The sequence below is a fragment of the Salvelinus alpinus genome, chromosome 28 (assembly GCF_045679555.1).
Source record: "Salvelinus alpinus chromosome 28, SLU_Salpinus.1, whole genome shotgun sequence".
Lineage (NCBI taxonomy): Eukaryota > Metazoa > Chordata > Actinopteri > Salmoniformes > Salmonidae > Salvelinus > Salvelinus alpinus.
Window position 1 is genome coordinate 12,211,499 of NC_092113.1, and position 18,745 is coordinate 12,230,243.

The 18,745-nt window shown below is 41.2% G+C and overlaps 2 protein-coding genes across 2 annotated transcripts in view; both read right to left on the reverse strand.

Moving 5' to 3' along the window:
- Positions 1-1,465: 1,465 nt before the first annotated feature.
- Positions 1,466-7,584, reverse strand: LOC139558033 (protein FAM107B). Its single transcript, XM_071373448.1, has 3 exons — positions 7,424-7,584; positions 3,509-3,650; positions 1,466-2,496 (listed from the first exon to the last, which is right to left on the reverse strand). Exons 1-3 carry the CDS (start codon positions 7,582-7,584, stop codon positions 2,383-2,385), a joined length of 417 nt encoding a protein of 138 aa, XP_071229549.1. The 3' UTR covers positions 1,466-2,382.
- Positions 7,585-13,038: 5,454 nt separating this feature from the next.
- The window catches only part of efhd2 (EF-hand domain family, member D2), a 28,118-nt gene continuing 22,411 nt past the window's right edge, over positions 13,039-18,745 (reverse strand). Inside the window, exons 2-4 of the mRNA XM_071371654.1 lie at positions 16,779-16,926; positions 16,394-16,528; positions 13,039-16,110 (exon numbers count right to left, since the gene is read on the reverse strand). Of these exons, the coding sequence (XP_071227755.1) occupies positions 15,979-16,110; positions 16,394-16,528; positions 16,779-16,926 (415 nt within the window). The 3' untranslated portion in view covers positions 13,039-15,978. The remainder of the gene's footprint in view (positions 16,111-16,393; positions 16,529-16,778; positions 16,927-18,745) is intronic.

The window sequence follows — 18,745 nt, forward strand, 5'->3', positions numbered from 1 at the left end:
GCTTCAGGGTGGAAACAATTCAGGAGGCTGCTGATGTCAGACTTTATGCACCGGTACAGCTTGCCGTGCAGAGGCAGAGGGAGCAGTCTATGGCGTAGGTGGCTGGAGTCTTTAATGATTTCCCGGGGTTACAACACTGCCTGATATAGAGATACTGGATTTCAGGGCGCTCGGCCCCAGTAATGTACTGAAATGTCCGCACCACCCTATGTAGCGCCATGCGATAGAGGGCAGTGCTGTTGCCATACCAAGCAGTGATGCAGTCAGTCAAGATGCTCTCAATAGCGCAGCTGTAGAACTTTTTGAGGATTTGAGGGCCCATGCCAAACTTTTTCAACTATTTTAAGTCCTTAGTGATATTGACCCCGAGGAAGCTTTCGACCCCCTCCACTGCAGCCCCGTCGATGTGGACGTGCCTGCGCCCTGGAATACCGTCCGGCCCCGTGGCCTTGCGAGTGTTGACCTGATTAAATACCTTACTTACGTTGGCCTTGGAGAGGGAGATTGATCACCCAGTCCTCTAGTTCAGTGGGGGCCCTCACGCATGGTATGGTGTTGTTATTGTCGAAACGTGCATAAAATACGTTGAGTTCGTCTGACAGAGGCATCGTTAGGCAGATCACGGCTGTGTCTTCCTTTGTAATCCGTAATGGACTGTAGCCCCTGCCACATGCAACGGGCATTGGAGCCTGTTTAATAGGATTGCACTTTATTCCTATTGTCCAGTTGTTTGTTTGATGACTCTGCTGAGGCCGTAGCGGGACTTCTTGTACTTGTTCCTGTCCTCAGCCGTAGCCTCAGGGTTGTCTGCCCTGTAATAACATGTTCAGTTACTATAGACATTGGCTCGAACCTAGGTTGTGCCTTTAGCTTTCGAGAAAATGAAAGCTGCAATATGTAACATATTCTCATAGAAATGTGAGTTGTAGATCTGTCATTCGCCTTGAAAGCAAATCTAAGAAGCGGTAGATATGTTCTATATGTGTTTTTTCACTGCTTCCCATTCTTAAGTTTGATTTGTGCGTTTTTTACTTTCGGTTTGGTACACCAGCTTCAGCTGAAAATACTATATTTTTTGTTATGGAAGAGATATATCACAAAGGGTTAGTTGGTACAATGATTATTTAAGCTATACTTGCTTGTTTTGTCACATAAATTAAAATTAGTCGAACTACTAGAATTTTTGCAACCAGGAAAAGCAATTTCTGCATAGTGCATCTTTAAGGAAGAATTTTTCACCTCTCTCCTTGGGTGCGTTCAAACGGATCACTTTTGTCAAGGTGACCATCATTGGCCACTTAAAACTGCAATATTTAACGTTTTGGGCGACCCAACAAAATTGACATAGATAGGCTACTCAATGCATCAAGGAGCTTAGTTCCTATAGGCTACATTTCAATGACTTATAACTAATACAAACTTGTATCTTTATTTATTTAGCTTACAAGGTATGTCTATTGTCTACAGTGTCAAATGCCAACACACTGTATACTGTAAGTGCAATGCTTCAGAAACATCAGATGCATAACTACAGGGCCGTTCAAAAGCATTAAAAATACCGTTAGGTACTGTAGAATAAGTGAACACAGTAAATTATTCATGGGAATAAAGAAACACAAAATATACCATTATTTAGAGTTAGATTAAACATTTTAGGAACATAAGTTACTTCATTAATTGACATGCATGATATAGCACCTGCCATTCTCTACAACAATATGTTAAAAATGAATATTTAATTTGTCAAGTTTTTCAAACCCAATATTTTCATTTGTCTGACATGGGAAAAAGTAACAACCCAAGTTTTCCCCCCATCTGACTGAAAGAAACTGATGGAAACACATGCCTAAACTCACAATACTGACATTGGCTAATTTGAGCTCCACAGCAAAAAGACAAGAAAAAGGTACTGTATACATGATCAAACTCAAAGGACAACATCTACAAGTGTCTTTTTTATACTGCATTTTCCTCCATTCTAAAGTACCGTTTTATATCCGCAATTGACTGAATACTGTCTTGAGTCCTAACATCACAACCATAGATCCACACCCTTTTGACTGATCCATTGAACAGCAATATTGTTTTTTTATTCCCCCACAACTAGTTCAAATGAGAACATTTGTCGATGTTTCTCCTTGGTTTAAAATATTTCCATGTTCAAGGTATCCTTATGCCTTCAAATCGTACCAGTGATATTGTTTGAGTTTCTGACTCTGCACACAAACGCATTATTGTCAATGTGTGGGACAGTGTAAGGAAGCCATTTTGGAGAAGTTGGGAGAGAGTCAATGCTGATTTATGTCCTTTCCCAGGCAACATACAGTACAACAGTCTACTCTGTCTCAGTCAGTCTATTCCAAGCCCATCCACGCAACCAACTCAAGAGTTTGTGGCCTTGTGGAAAGCCTGGATCTTTTTCAGGTTCTGTCGGACTCGGACAAACTCCAACAGCTGGGCCTCCTCCTGCACTTTCTCCCCATCGTGCTTCTCCCTCTGTCAGACAGGAGAAATGGAAACAACACCGCTATAGCATATCAATTCAAACTTTAAAGCATTTTACCGAACGATAGAGACAATATGCATTTTGTGTCAGTTTTGTTGAATGAAATCTGTTAGACATGAGTTGGGAGCTGTGTCAGGGTCGTGTTCATCAGGGCACACAACGGAAAACATTTTACAAACCAATAACCAATAACTAGCCTACTGATTTAGCTGCACTAGTTATGTCTAGGGGTCTTAGGCATGGTCTGCATGGTCTGTAACCTGATTTGATGTGTGCATAAAGGTGAGAAGCAAGCATATGCTACCAGGTGTTGAATGCAGTGGAGGCTGCTGAGGGAAGGACGGCTCATAAGAATGGCTGGAACAGAGCAAATGGAATGGTATCAAACAACATGGAAACTTATTTAGCTCCAGCCATTACCATGAGCCTGTCCTCCCCAATTAAGGTGCCACCAATCTCCTGTGGCTGAATGCATGTACCCGGTTGACAGCAACCTTACCTTAGGTCTAGGGCCAGCTCAGTCATGACTCCCATGGTCGGCCAGTCCAAGCAGAGTATTATGTGTTCAGATGGTGACAAAACATAAATATGTACAAAAAGTAAAAAATACTAGAGGCATGCCGAAAATGAAAGGTAATGCAAAACAAATAGAGAAAGGCTGAGAGGCATCCTGCCACCTCTCTTACACTGAGTCACAATCACCTTGATTGGCACAACCTGTTGTGTTTATGAAGGCTTCCTGGCAGAGCACAGCCCTTGACCTGGTTGGTGCTGGGATGGAGTGTGGCAGTGTATCCTGGTAGTGTATTGCCTGCCTGTGTGCTAACACTAAACGACCCCCCGCCCATACGATAACAAATGGAACATTTGGGTTTCTTATTGGACAAGTACACATAGTCCCTCCTTGTTTCAGTCTGCTTTCTTCCGTTTGTTGCTCAATGAACATGACCCAAGTGTGGGCTGTGTGAGATGGGATAGGCTACCGTAGTGTTCCCCACTCACCTCAGTGTTTTTCTGCTGGCGTTTCAGAAGCACCTCCTCCAGGGGAGTCCTGGCCTGGTCTCCCTCCTCTTTCTGAGTCTGCTCCTTCTTACGCCTCTCAAGCACCTGCTGCAGCTCAGGCTTACTGCACAGGGCCTTACCCCTGGGCCCATAGACGGAGAGAGGGGGAGGGAGAGAGCAGGAGGGGGAGAGGGAGTGAAGGAGGTGGGGAGAGGGAAAAGGAGAGCATGAAGGACATGCTGTAGCTACAGTAGGACATAGAGTACCACAGGAAGAGTCATAATACCCATAAAACCTAGGAAATGGTGCCAATCGTTTTTCCATTTACATTTACATTTAAGTCATTTAGCAGACGCTCTTATCCAGAGCGACTTACAAATTGGTGCATTCACCTTATTTTCCACCATTCATGTTTCCCATAGGGGATATTAGAAACACTTAAAATAAGGGTTGTGTTTTCTGTAGGCTTACCCTGAGTGACTTTTTAATAACCGTGTAAATCTCTCTAGGACAAGGTGACTTTTTTAGCAAAATATTCACCTGTATTTACCCCCCAAAACCGAAATGCTAATTAGATGCTAATGTGGCTATCATACTGTAAATAACTGAAAATGCCATGATGATCTGGACGAGATTGCTGAATCGAGGTAAAAAAAAACAACTCTGGATTAACTACCTAATGTTAGCTAAATTTACAAATTGGCAAGATTTCTTTAAATTGACAATTCTGTGAACTGTCTTGTGCAAGTTTTAATTGGCACAATACCTCTTAGCAAAGGTGTCAGCTAGAGTTGACGTGCAGGAGCTTGCAGGGATTTGTAGTCTTGCATGATATCTACTTTGATGCTAATTAGCATTTTCGAATCTAAGAGTATATAGAGTCAAACATATTGATAAAGTCAACTTGTCCAAAAGAGATTTACATGGTTATCAAAACATCATGCCAGGGTAAGCTTACATGAAACAAAGCCCTTATTTTAAGTGTTTCTAAAATTCCCTATGGAAAAAAATGAATGGTGGAAAAATAATTGGAACCATTTCCCTGTTTGAACGCTAGGTTTTATGGGTATTATGACACCGCCACTGTCAGGCACTATTGGTCCTTTTCAGTCAAAACAGGTAACCTAGGAAGAACTATGTGGGTGTACCCAGACTTCTTAATACACATAATGTATATAAAAGTGGGTGTACCCAGAGTCCTTAATACACATAATGTATATAAAAGTGGGTGTACCCAGAGTCCTTAATAAACATAATGTATATAAAAGTGGGTGTACCCAGAGTCCTTAATACACATAATGTATATTAGTGGCTCTGTGTGCACCTTATGGGTTCATTTTGGGATGTTAAATACAGAAGTATGTGGCTAGATACATCATCAAGTGCTTGACTTGAGGATTCGCTAGGTCTGTTGGCAATGGTGGAAAAAGTATCCAATGGTCATACAGTGCGGTGAACAAGTATTTGTCCCCGTTCTGATTTTCTCTATTTTTGGATATTTCTTACACTGAATGTTATCAGATCTTCAACTTAATATTAGATCAAGGGAACCAGAGTGAACACATATCAAAACATTTGCATACTTATTCCATTTATTGAATAAAGTTATGCAACACCGAATGCCCTTTGTAATTGCCCCCTTACACTCAATAACTGATTGTGTCACCTTTAGCTGCAAAGACTGCAGCCAAACGCTTCCTGTAGTTGTTGATCAGGCAGGACATGGGTCCCGTTATGTCTGACGAAAACCAAACACTGAATTCCGCAGTAAAAATCTAATACCAATGGTCAAGCATGGTGGTGATAGTGTGATGGTTTAGGGATGATTTGCTGCCTCGGGACCTGGATGACTTGCAATCATTGAAGAACTATGAATTCTGCTCTGTATCAGGAGAATGTCAGGCCATCCATGTGTGAGCTGAAGCTGAAGTGCAGCTGGGACATGCAGCAAGAAGATCATCCAAAACACACAAGCAAGTCTATATCAGAATGGCTGAAAAGCAACCCATTTTAAATTTTGGAATGGCCTAGTCAAAGTCCAGACCTAAACCCGATTGAGATCTTGTGGCAGGACCTGAAATGAGCAGTTCATGCTTGAAAACCCTCAAATGTCGCTGAATTAAAGTAGTTCTGCATGGAATAATAATTCCTCCACAGCGATGTGAGAGACTGATCAACAACTACAGGAAGTGTTTGGTTGCAGTCATTGCAGCTAAAGGTGGCACAACCAGTTGAGTGTAAGGGGGCAATTACTTTTTTCACACAGGAGCATTGGTTTTGCATAACTTTGTTTATAAAATAAATAAATAAATGATCAAAATGTGTTATTTGTTCACTCAGGTTCCCTTTATCAAATATTAGGTATTGGTTGAATATTTAAAAACATTCAGTGTAAAAAATATGCAAAAATAGAGACAATCAGAAAGGGGGCAAATACTTTTTACATCACTGCACTTGAGTAAAAGTAAAGATACCTTAATAGAACATGTAAAAGTGAAAGTCACCCAGTAAAATACTACTTGAGTAAAAGTCTAAAAGTATTTTGTTTTAAATATACTTAAAGATGCACTATGCAGAAATCGCTCCGCCATATCCAGGTTGCTAAAATTCGAATAGTTCACCTAATTTCATTTTATGTGACAAAACAAGCAAGCATAGTGAGTGAAAATATATTTTCCATAACCAAAAATATTGTATTTCCAGCTGTTTGAAGCTAGAGTACAAAACTGAAAGTAAAAGACACTAAATGAAACTTAAGAACGGAAAGCATAGAAATAGTGCACATAGAACAGATATACCTCTTCTTAGACTTGCTGTCAATGAGAATGACAGATCTATAACATACATATATATGTGAATGTGTTTGAGTCACCCAAAAACATATTGCAGCTTTAAGTATCAAAACTTAAAGTAAGTGCTATAAATAATTTCAAATTCCTTATATTAAGCGAACCAGACGGCACGATTTTGTAGTTTTCTTTTTTAATTTACGGATAGCCAAAGGCACACTCCAACATAATTTACAAACGAAGCATTTGTGTTTAGTGGGTCCGCCAGATCGGAAGCAGTAGGGATAAGTGAATGAATTGGACCATTTTGCTGTTCTGCTAAGCACACGAAATGTAACTAGTACTTTTGGGTGTCAGGAAAAATGTATGGGAGTAAAAAGTACATAATTTCTTTAGGAATGTAGTGGATTGAAAGTCATGGTTGTAAAAAATATAAATAAAGTAAAGTACCGATATCCCCAAAAAACATAGTGATACTTCAAAGTATTTTTACTAAGTTACTTTACACCACTGCCTATTGATGATGGAAAGACAGTGAAGAGGTTTGAGGTACACTCAGAAATAGGAACGAGAGTTTTCATGACCAAATAACCTAAACTTTTAATTCTTCAAATGTATGTAGCAAACAATTGTTTCTCATGGCGATTTAAGGTTTCACTTTCACAAATCATTCGCACCAATGGCACAGTGACTGATTCAAGCTTTACAGTATTTGATATCAAGATGTTCGCGGTGGGTGGGGTCAGGTCAGCCATTGTTTAAGACAATATCACTTTACTCTGGTTTGGGCTCCCCGTGGCCTAGAAAGAAACAGAGCACCATAGATAAAGGGTATACTATTGCAGTCTGTGAGATTCCGTCATTCATATTTGATGAATCAACCATGGGAGAAGGGATACTCAGGTGAAAGGTAGTTTAGCTCTGCTTTCCAGAGGTTACCAAATAAGGCACCAAATGGAAGAAAATAGGGAGGGACTATTACCTGAACTTGTCCAATAAGAAACACTTGTTTTCATTTTCTGTTCCAAAGCTTTTTGTTGCGTTTTGCTACAGTGTGCCCTAATGAGAGTTTGTATGTAAAAGGAAGGAGCTTATGCACTCCCCTCATCTCTATGGTGGTCCCTACTTTTTGTGGGCTAACAGCAGTTCCTTATGCAGCTCATGATGGGTCCTGGAGGCTTTGATAGGGTTGGCCTGTGGCCCCGAGGTGCCCTCGGCCGAGCAGTTGCGGTTGAACTCTGCTTTGATGCCATTATCTGGAAAATACAGTACAGACAGTGTCAACATCCATTTCTGACTAAACTATGACCATCATGTGCCTGCTGAAGAGGCTGATGGAATGGAATTAATGGAATGGAATCAAACACGTGGTTTCCATATGTTTGATGTGTTTGATACCGTTCCATTGAATCCATTCCAGCCATTCCAGCCATTACAATGAGCCCGTCTTCCTATAGCTCCTCCCACCAGCCTCCACTGGTGCCCTGTTATAGTATACCTGATGAAATGTAAATGTTCAATAGAAATACATGCAAATGTATTGTGTGAAGCAGAAACATTTCACTGATGTGTGATGTACAACCTGAGTTTACCCGATACAGCTATGAGTTTATAGAATCCAAATGGGACAGTGTAAAGTCCATGGAGAATAAGAGCACCTCCTCCCAGCTGCCCACTGCACTGAGGCTAGGAAACACTGTCATCACCGATAAATCTACGATAATCGATCATTTCAATAAGCATTTTTCTACGGCTGGCCATGCTTTCCACCTGGCTACCCCTACCCCGGCCAACAGCTCTGCACCCACTGCAGCAACTTGCCCAAGCCCCCACCACTTCTCCTTCACCCAAATCCAGACAGCTGATGTTCTGAAAGAGCTGCAAAATGTGGATCCCTACAAATCAGCTGGACTAGACAATCTGGACCGTCTCTTTCTAAAATTGTCCGCCAAAATTGTTGCAACCCCTATTACTAGCCTTTTCAACCTCTTTCGTATTGTCTGAGATCCCCAAAGATTGGAAAGCTGTCGCGGTCACCCCCCTCTTCAAAGGGGGAGACACTCTAGACCCAAACTGTTATAGACCTATATACATCCTGCCGTGCTCTTCTAAAATATTCGAAAGCCAAGTTAACAAACAGATCACCGACCATTTCGAATCTCACCGTGCCTTCTCCACTATGCAATCTGGTTTCCGAGCTGGTCATGGGTGCACCTCAGCTACGCTCAAGGCCGTAAGCGATATCATAACCGCCATCGATAAAAGACAGTACTGTGCAGTCGTCTTCATCGCCCTGGCCAAGGCTTTTGACTCTGTCAATCACCGCATTTTTATCGGCAGACTCATTAGCCTTGGTTTCTCAAATAACTGCCTCGCCTGGTTCACCAACTACTTCTCAGATAGAGTTCAGTGTGTCAAATCGGAGGGCCTGTTGTCCGGACCTCTGGCAGTCTCTATGGGGGTGCCACAGGGTTCAATTCTCGGGCTGACTCTTTTCTCTGTATATATCAATGATGTCGCTCTTGCTGCTGGTGATTCTCTGATCCACCTCTACGCAGACGACACCATTCTGTATACATCTGGCCCTTCTTTGGACACTGTGTTAACAAACCTCTAAACGAGCTTCAATACCATACAACACTCCTTCCGTGGCCTCCAACTGCTTTTAAATGCTAATAAAACTAAATGCATGCTCTACAACCGATTGCTGCTCGCACCCGCCAGCCCGTCTAGCATCACTACTCTGGACGGTTCTGACTTAGAATATGTGGACAACTACAAATACCTAGGTGTCTGGTTAGACTGTAAGCTCTCCTTCCAGACTTACATTAAGCATCTTCAATCCAAAATTAAATCTAGAATCGGCTTCCTATTTCGCAACAAAGCCTCCTTCATTCATGCTGCCAAATATACCCTTGTATAACTGACTATCCTGCCGATCCTTGACTTCGGCGATGTCATTTACAAAATAGCCTCCAACACTCTACTCAGTAAATTGGATGTAGTCTATCACCTGTATGCTCTCGTTGGCTGGCCCTCACTTCATATTCGTCGCCAAACCCACTGGCTCCAGGTCATCTATAAGTCTTTGCTTGGTAAAGCCCCGCCTTGTCTCAGCTCACTGGTCACCATAGCAACACCCACCCGTAGCACACGCTCCAGCAGGTATATTTCACTGGCCATCCCCAAAGCCAACACTTCCTTTGGCCGCCTTTCCTTACAGTTCTCTGCTGCCAATGACTGGAACGAATTCCAAAAATCACTGAAGCTGGAGACTTATATCTCCCAGCTGGAGACATACATCTCCTGTATACAGCCAATCTGTAAATAGCACACCCAACTACCTCATCCCCATATTGTTATTTATCTTATTGCTCTTTTGCACCCCAGTATCTCTACTTGCACATCATCATCTGCACATCTATCACTCAAGTGTTAATGCTAAATTGTAATTATTTTGCCTGTTTATTTCCTTACCTCCCTACTCTTCTACATTTGCACACACTGTACATAGATTTTTTCTATTGTGTTATTGACTATGTTTGTTTATGTGTAACTCTGTGTTGTTGTTTTTGTCGCACTGCTTTGCTTTATCTTGGTCAGGTCACAGTTGTAAATGAGAACTTGTTCTCAACTGGCCTACCTGGTTAAATAAAGGGGAAATAAAAAAAAAAAAAAAAAAAAAAAGATGTAGAAATAGTATCGGGAAAAACTGACCTCTGTTGTTGTGGTAGTGGGTGTGTGAATGGGCGTTGTGGTTAAGCGTTCTGGTCCTGAGGCCAAGGTTGGGCGTTCTCGGGAGGGCCGGGGGGTGGGGGGGCACGTTGGGGCTATTGCGGGGAGACGGGGTGCTGTTGGACATCTTGGCCAGGGGGCTGTGGGTCAGGTCAGCGGCTCTGGCGTAGCAGTGGGGGTCGGAGCTTGCAGGGTGGGGTGGGTCTCTGGACACGGCTCTCAGGGCGCACACAGGCTTGAGGGAGGACAGCACCTGAGATTTTGCTCGCAGCCACAGCTCCTGCTGCATGCTGGGACCCTGCGGGAGGTCCGTTTGGGGGAGGGATGATGATAGGTGGGTGCAGAGAGGAGAGACAGATTGAAATGATAGAGGGGGAGAGGAGATAGGGTAACCCTAAAGCGGAAATCAATAATTCATTCAATCTAGTGGGCAAATGCATTACGCATTCAAATGGATGGTTAGGAAAGAAGGACAACATTGACACTGAGATGACTGTGATAAATGAGATATGACAATATTGGCATCAACTTGTTGAATCAACGTTGTTTCCACGTCATAAAAAATACAATAATAATCTATGTGATGACGTTGAATCAACGTGTAAAACTGATTGGATTCGCAAAAAGTCATGAAATAATGGAATTTCGTATTTTTTTCACCCAACTTTTGACCTAAATCCAGTGACATGGTGACATTTTCTCATAGCCGCAGGAAGTAGTTTGAGGGAGGGAGGCGGACTTTTTTTTGTTGCCTCGCTGAAGACATTTATATCGGGTCTGCTAATACAGGACTAGTAAAGGCACAGTGAACTCCTTTTGTGTTGTTTTTGTTACTAAATGTATTTGAGTGTTTACCAGAATTTGTAACTTCAGTCGGATAATTATCTGTACAAAACAGTTAATCTGATAATACTTGTGGAATATAAAAATACTTGAAATATGTTTTCCAGTTTATTTTAATATTTTGCAAATGGAACTTATTTCTATGTGAAAACTGAAATGGTCTTTTCATTCCTTTTCCATTTTAGTAGATACTCTTATCCAGAGCAACTAACAGTAGTGAGTGCATACATTTTCATACTTTTACATACTGGTCCCCCATGGGAATCAAACTCACAACCCTAGCATTGCAAGTGCCATGCTCTACCAACTGAGCCACATCATCACATCAGATCATCACAAACCACTGGATGTACTCAATTACTGTATTGTGCATATTTTCTTCTTCATGGTGATGGAAAGTCTACAGGTACAAACCTAGATGACCAGTCTATGTCCAGTACAGTAATGTACATTTACATTGGTTTGTAAGGAGGGTAAATTAATATCGCACATAAAGTGGTTGTTTTCCATGTTATTTGATCAAGAAAAATATTTAATTTGATGTGGATGTTGTGTATTTGCCCATAACTGCACCTTTTGATGTAAATGTTTGAGCAGGGGCGCAACTTTGGTTTTAGAAGTAGGGGGGACATAATATATTTTTTTATCCAGTCAGATAAACACTCCAAACAGCCTACCCGACCGCTCGGAGGCGTCCACATGGTCCTAAAGCACACCGTTGCCTAGTTTTGTATCACATTCCAATTATACAATTGGGGGGGATAAAAAGCAATTTCAGAATGTGGTCCCCAGTGAAAGTTGCAGCCCTGTGTTTGAGGACAGGGTTTTGTTCTTTCTGGATTCCGTTAATGACAATAACAGAGAAAGGGACAGGGCAAAAGCTCATACAATTCCAAATATTGAATCCTGCAAGATACTGTTCTTAATTATACAACTACCTTTTTTGCCAAAGCAGATGCAGAATAGTTGTTGTTGTTGCCCGCCCTACAGATGTCTATATCAGCCACTAATACTAGTAAAGGCCCAGGGCACTACTTTGATTTTTTAGGGGGTGCCTTACTTCCAGCAGATATGCATTTTCTGCTGATTTCACTTTTGTGAATCTAAACTAGATGTTGAAATGACATCTGTGCCAAGTGGGAGAAATCAAATCTATTGAGTCAGTGAGTGAGGATTTAGATCCATTTACACAACTATTTTAAATCAATTGTGAAAATACATTAAAAAATAGATATATTCTAAGCCTGATCACAACTGGCTGCCAACATCACATCTCAATTCAAACAAGGACAGTTGACTATAGTACAACGCATACACAAACGTACACATACCTCAGACCTGAAAGAATTTTGTTGTATAGATCTAACAATTGTAGCTATTTTGGTAAACATTCTGAACATAGCAACAGAGTAATCACTCAGTAAGTAAATTATTTATTTTGTATACAAAAGGTAAAGTAATGGGTTATGACAAAATACTATACACAAACGTGACTTTCAACCCATTGCACGATTGCTTTTCCAACACTTTCTAGTTTTAACAATTTGTTGTATCCTTGGCCATTTTTAGCATTTGCTTGAATTGACAACCTTGATTACACACCAATGATTTAACAAAAACGGACCAAAACTTGTGCACGAGTTCCTAGAACGAATTACTCTAGAAAGAGGCTGAATTGTTAATTCCCACCTACCTGAACTCTGCCACTGCTTCATGAAGAAGCTCTCGTCTGAAAACAGTAACCATCACCTCTACCTGATTGACAACGATACTGTTGTGTGCAGTCACCTGAGAGCAGTGAACATGCTACTCTCATTTCCCAAGCTGTCCTCAAAACTGCACATCCTCATTATCGACACACGAGGGCACAGTTTCACTCAAACTATGGTTAGAACGTGTAATAAAACAATGACAGACAATTAAACATTTGAAAGGGTAAAGGCTGTGACATGACAGGTGTTTAAGTATACCAGTGTTAAGCATTTTTACTGTGGAAATTAAGTTTGTCCACTCTAAAATCCACAGTGAAGATAGATGGCAGATCACATGACGTTGAATAAAATGTCAAATTCAAAGGTTAGTTCAATCTCACTGGACTAGAGAGAAGCAAGTCATACACTAACCATACACTGATGAGAAACAAAGTGAAATAACACAAGTAACCAAGTTTCAAATTGTTTATTTTAATTTTTTTATTGCCACAAGAATAATCATACATTTTAGTAAGAAAATCTAAAATAAAAAGGTGTATTATAGAATAGCCACATTTTATCAGCCTACAAGACAATTCAATAACTTTCATCACAACGTAAAACAGACGAATTTTGATGATGCCTGCAAGTAAAATTACAAACAAAGGATCAGGAAAAATGGAACCTTGAAAAAAGTAGAACAGATCAAAGCGACAGACAAAAACCTGCTGAAAAATATTCAAATAGCCAAACTACTCCAACTTTTGTCTGCTTAAACCAATAATGGTAACTTTTCAAACAGAGGCTGGGTCTTAACATGAAGCCATTGAAGACTGACATTTAAAGTCAGAGACACAGAAGCAAGTGGATGTTTCCCAGTCCTACGGTTACATCACTCCTGCTGTATTATCATTACAGCCCAAAAGAGAGGAGCTAACGTATGGTACATTGTAGCATTAATTTACCATAGTGTACCCATCACCAGTTCATCATGCTAAATCTAAAATGACATGGTCAATAGAATGATTTCTCAAGTGTTAAAGACAACAGTGAAATGGTAGGTTGACAACAAAAAACATTTGGCACAATTTCCCCTGGTAATGATGAAGACAGAAGAAATCAAGAGGAATGACAAGAGAAAATTACAGAAACAAGTGTGGACTTCACTGTGTTCGTTCGCACACACCCAATCTCTGCTCGCTGCCACTGCACCCTGGCCTGGTCCCAGAACTGTTTAAAGTGTATTAGCCAACTCCTATTGTGAAGGTTAACAAATCTATGCTGATCTGGGACCAGGCTTATTGCACCCCACTCTCACGTCGTCAGAACAGGGTGAAGGTACATCCGAATATGAGAGGAGTGACGTAGTGTGAGAATGCATCATGGAATCACATCTGTAGTCTAGTTTTCACAGGACAAAATAGGACACAGAGCATGGACAAACCTGCATGTCCAAATGGACTGTGGAAGAAACCTACAGGTTTTCACTATTGACATTTGACACAGAATCACTGTTCACAAACTAGTCTCCACATCGGAAAATAAACCTCTTCTTAAAATCACTCACAGAATTACAACTGGCCAATCTCCCATCACCAGGAAGTGTAGTAACCAGTGAACACATGTATTTATTTATTTTAACTAGGAGACCCGCTTGTGTACAACACCCATAATGCAGAACATTTCACAGAACCCCTCACCATACAAAACTAAAAGCATTTTTTTTTTTTTTAAATGTATATTGTCATGAAAAAATATTGTATTCTTTACATACAACCTCTCAGTTGTACTGTGGTGTGCTGCCAGATATCACCCGTTGATACCCTTTAATAACACTACGTTGGAAGCTCGCAAACTTATGCTGAAAACTTACAACCATTTCCCTCATTTTATGTTAAACTCCCATTCTGGTCCTTTTTAAAGTAGCTAGGTTGAGTTAAATGCATTACATTTCCTGGAAGGGTACATGAATGATATGACCAAACAGACTACTTTCTACCCCTGTCCAATAAATCGATTAATAAATGATTAGAATTTAGTCTGTTTAATAAAGCTACAGCTGCGTTTGCATTAAACAAGGTTTAATTTAAGCATATCAAAGCTCTGTAAGTCAACCCTTTGAAAAGGCCAAATTGATTGCATATCTCAAACTATGTTCCAAAACGATAATAGGTAGCCATTTACTATGGTACAGAGCATTAGAATGCCACACACTTTATAATGCAACCTCAGTCTATAGGTCAAAGGTGACCTATAGATCACTACAGACAGCATATTTTCACCTCAGAGTATTGCCATGTGCTCAAAGGGTTGGTGTCTAGTTGACAGCTTGTTGCTTTGAGCAAACATTTATTTGATATCAAGTGCATAAATGTACTTAGTTTCAAGCCATAAGCAAAGCTTTGACAATATGGGATTGTTGGATACTGACTAGTCACAAGCAAGGCTCATGCAGTAAAACCAAGCAGGGGCGAGTGGTCGACCATTGTTACAGAACCCCAAGTCCTCTAGGAGCCCTGTATGTGTTGGTTTTGCAAGAAATCTAACTGTCAATTGTCCTCAAAAACCAGGCTAAACAGAAGAATGAACAAACATACACAGGGGTACCCCAGGACCAGGTAAATGGAAGAAAGGTTCTCCGCCACCATTTGCCTTCCCGATCTACTCTTCTAGAATGTGATTGAAGGTCTGGAATTAAGTGTGCACAGATTCTCTCACACCGTAGGTCAAACCCTTGTGTCTTTGAGAAGACTTCCTACAGGAAATGACATGTGTAGCTCGAAATCGTCACTGGTACCAAGTAACACAATGGATTGGATAAGACCTCTTCAGAACACACGCTCACAATTCCGATTCACTGGAATCAATGTAAGTAAATAATGTTTGGTTAAAATGCAATCCTAATTGTTCACATCACTAAAAATGCATTCCTATTTTTATTCACGTTCCCTCAGTCACTACAGAAAACAGAGCTAAAATCCAGACCTAAGCTAGTGGCACATAACCGCATAATCTACAGGAGAGACATTGCATCACAGATCTATTCTCATCATGTATCCAATCCATTGCATCTTCATATCGGGCATGGCTATGGCCTAAAATCAGTGCCGGACTTAGAGAGGAGCAAAGGAATATTTGTCTACCCAACATGACAAGAACAGTAAAACGGTCTCTGCACAACCCTGAATGTGTAGTTCTTTAGTTACTTGTCAGGTCAAATCAAACGGGGAATCAGCAGAATAGAACAGCTCCTCTCTCAGGGACAGGGACTAACCCTGGACAGACTACCAGCGCCTTGCATATGATGACCACATTTCAAAATGGAGGCAGAAAAATCACCGGGACACTGATAAAGGGACAGACAGAGAGACGGACAGTGTAGGTGGGACAGTAGGGGCTGAGGAAGAGGTGGTCATTTGAAGGCCGACTGGAGGTTCTTGAAGGCGGCTTGCCTCTGCTTCTTCTCCTCCGCCTGCTTCTTCTTCTCCTCCTGCTCCTGACGGATCTCCGCCTCGAATTGGCTGCCCGCGTTGACGGCCGCCACCTGTCGAAGGGAACAAATGTATTACCACTGCTCCATTGTTATCCTACCCTTCATTTCATCTCATAGGCCTACAAACATCACTAATCAACCAACGTCTCAAGTCAGTTCAATAAAGTGGCTCTATTTTTCTTGATTATTTATTGAAAAGGATCAATGTGAATGAAAAGGCAGATAGAGGGAGAAACAGTGTAGAAGAGCCATGAGAATGGGATTCTCTCTCATGCTTGTGCTGAGGGCGGTGCACAACCAACCTCGGACACGGAGGATCAGAACTTGAACTCACTTTGGCTTCAAAGAAGGTCTTGGCTCCCTTCACTCCCTCAGTGGACACGTCAATCTCTGATAGCCGAGCCAGAACACTGAGACCGCTGTCCTCTGCTAGTTCCCCTGCTGCCGACTTCCTGAAGATCAGGAGGAACTGGAGAGAAGAAGAAGAAAGGACTGTCACTGGAGTCAGAACAGAATCCATACAGGTTCTCTTTTTGTGATCACTGATCAATATTATATTTGATTGTATGTATAAAAAAAAACATGCATACATACATGCAGCAAAATGATCACAAAACAATATCACTAAACCTGACAGCTTGCACCACTCAGTCATCTTCCACACAAATACAAGTGTTACAAGTTATAAGATTTAGTAGGAAGTTTCATTCTCGTCTCACCTCTCTGAAGCTCAGCTTGTTGTCCAGGTCCTCGTCCACCTCCTTAATCATGTTCTTCAGGCCCAGGTGGGTCTGTGGTGCCCCCAGCTTCTCCATCATTAGCTTCAGCTCCATCAGGTCTATGAAGCCGTCCTTCCCCGCGTCATACCTGAACACATGCACAAAGACAAAGACGGGTTAGCCTTAAAGCAGTTAGCCCGGCGTAGGTTAAACGTGTTCAAGGATTTGTATGATTTCAGCTAGTAGTTTTGAAAGTAGCGCTCAAGATAAAACGGGTCCCCCAAAATTGTGCACAACATCATTAATTTCATGTGTTACAGCCTTTATTCTTTTCATTTTTGCAATCCATATGATATGTTACGAATTTCTAAGTACTTCACTTAATTGAAGCACGTTAACATGTTGAGTATTATGCACTGGAATAAGAGTGGTTGATTCCAAATTGCTGTCAATGGACTCAACATTTTTTTATTCATGGTTTGCGCGTCATGCTACCGATGACCACTTGAGGGGGGTAGAGCGTAATAAAAAAATAGAGCACCTTTCATGTCAATCTGACTGCTTCCTTCTCCTGAGCAGTGCTAGCCTCTTCACTGTTCCTCTGAAGTTGTCTATTTGTCAAAGTGTTAGCCAAGCTACATGATAACAATCATCCTCGGGTGAGTTGCATCTGTTGGGAGGCAGACTGTCTTAAAAAGGGTCCTCTGCAGTTCAAACAAAGCAGTCAGTCCCGCCACCTTTTGGGGTAAACAGCTTAGGGATGGGCCTGGAGAAATGTAACCCGTTTCAAATTCAGACATGGCTATGGATGCAAGGACTGACCATCCATGATATCAACATGATAGTTTGAACCATGTTTTGAAGCTATACAGTGTTTGTAAACAAACACTAGAGCTAGAGTTGAAAAACTCATGACGTATTTATAAAATTCATGAATTAATTTAATTTTGAAGTCCAAAAATTGATGTAGCAAATGCAGAATGGTCCTTTAAAGAATGCATTTGACTTGGAAATCTTTGGGGGGGGGAAGCTCTAACTGAATATCCTTAATCCATAACAACAACAAAAAATGATCTACTGGCTAGTGGCTCATATATGCAGACCTTGGCCACATTGTTAAAATCTTATTTCAACTTTGTGTTAAAGGCCAGTGGTCAGCTGTGTCAGAGGAGTAGCCAGCAGATCAGACCTGCTTGCTTCCAGCTGCACTAGGGTCGGACAGCATTCCTTTGTATAGTAAGACACCGGAGCTGGGGCAAGATATGGCTCGGAAAACATACCTCAATCCAGGGATGAGAAATGCGTTGTACACCGAATTGTCCCATTATCCTAACTGCTACACGAGAAGATTTAATGACTGCCATTTCTAGCAGTCGTTCAATCTTCTCAAAAAAATAAAAAGGACATTGAATATCCTTTGGACCATGGTGCAGTTCTTAATTACACTTTGGATGGTGATCAATACACCCAGTCACTACAAATATTCAGGCGTCCTTCCAAACTAAATTACAGGAGAGGAACGAAACCACTCAGGGATTTCACCATGAGGCCAATAGTGATTTTAAAACAGTTAAGAGTTTAATGGTTGTGATATGACAAAACTGAGGATGGATCAACATTGTGGGTACTCGCAATACTAACCTAAATGGCAAAGTGAAAGAAAGGAAGCCTGTGCAGAATAAAAATATTCCAAAACATGTATCCTGTTTGCAATAAGGCACTAAAGTAATACGGAAACAATTTGGCAAAGAAATTAAGTTTTGTCCTGAATACAAAGAGTTACTTATGGGTCAAATCCAATAACACATCACTGAGTGCCACTCTTCATTTTCAAGCATGGTGGTGGCTGCATCATGTTATAGGTATGCTTGTCATTGGCAAGGGCTAGGGAGTTTTGGGGGGGATAAAAATAATAAAAAAATGGAGCTAAGCACATACAAAATCGTGGAGAAAAATTGTCAGTCTGC

Bases quoted from the DNA above. Each gene is read 5' to 3' on its own strand.
- LOC139558033 (XM_071373448.1), bottom strand. From the start codon at position 7,584: ATGTTGACACTGTCTGTACTGTATTTTCCAGATAATGGCATCAAAGCA. The intron at 3,651-7,423 runs GTAGGGACCACC...CTATGGGCCCAG, and splicing joins CTGCTGTTAGCCCACAAAAA to GGGTAAGGCCCTGTGCAGTA. The intron at 2,497-3,508 runs GTGAGTGGGGAA...CCTGTCTGACAG, and splicing joins GCCAGCAGAAAAACACTGAG to AGGGAGAAGCACGATGGGGA.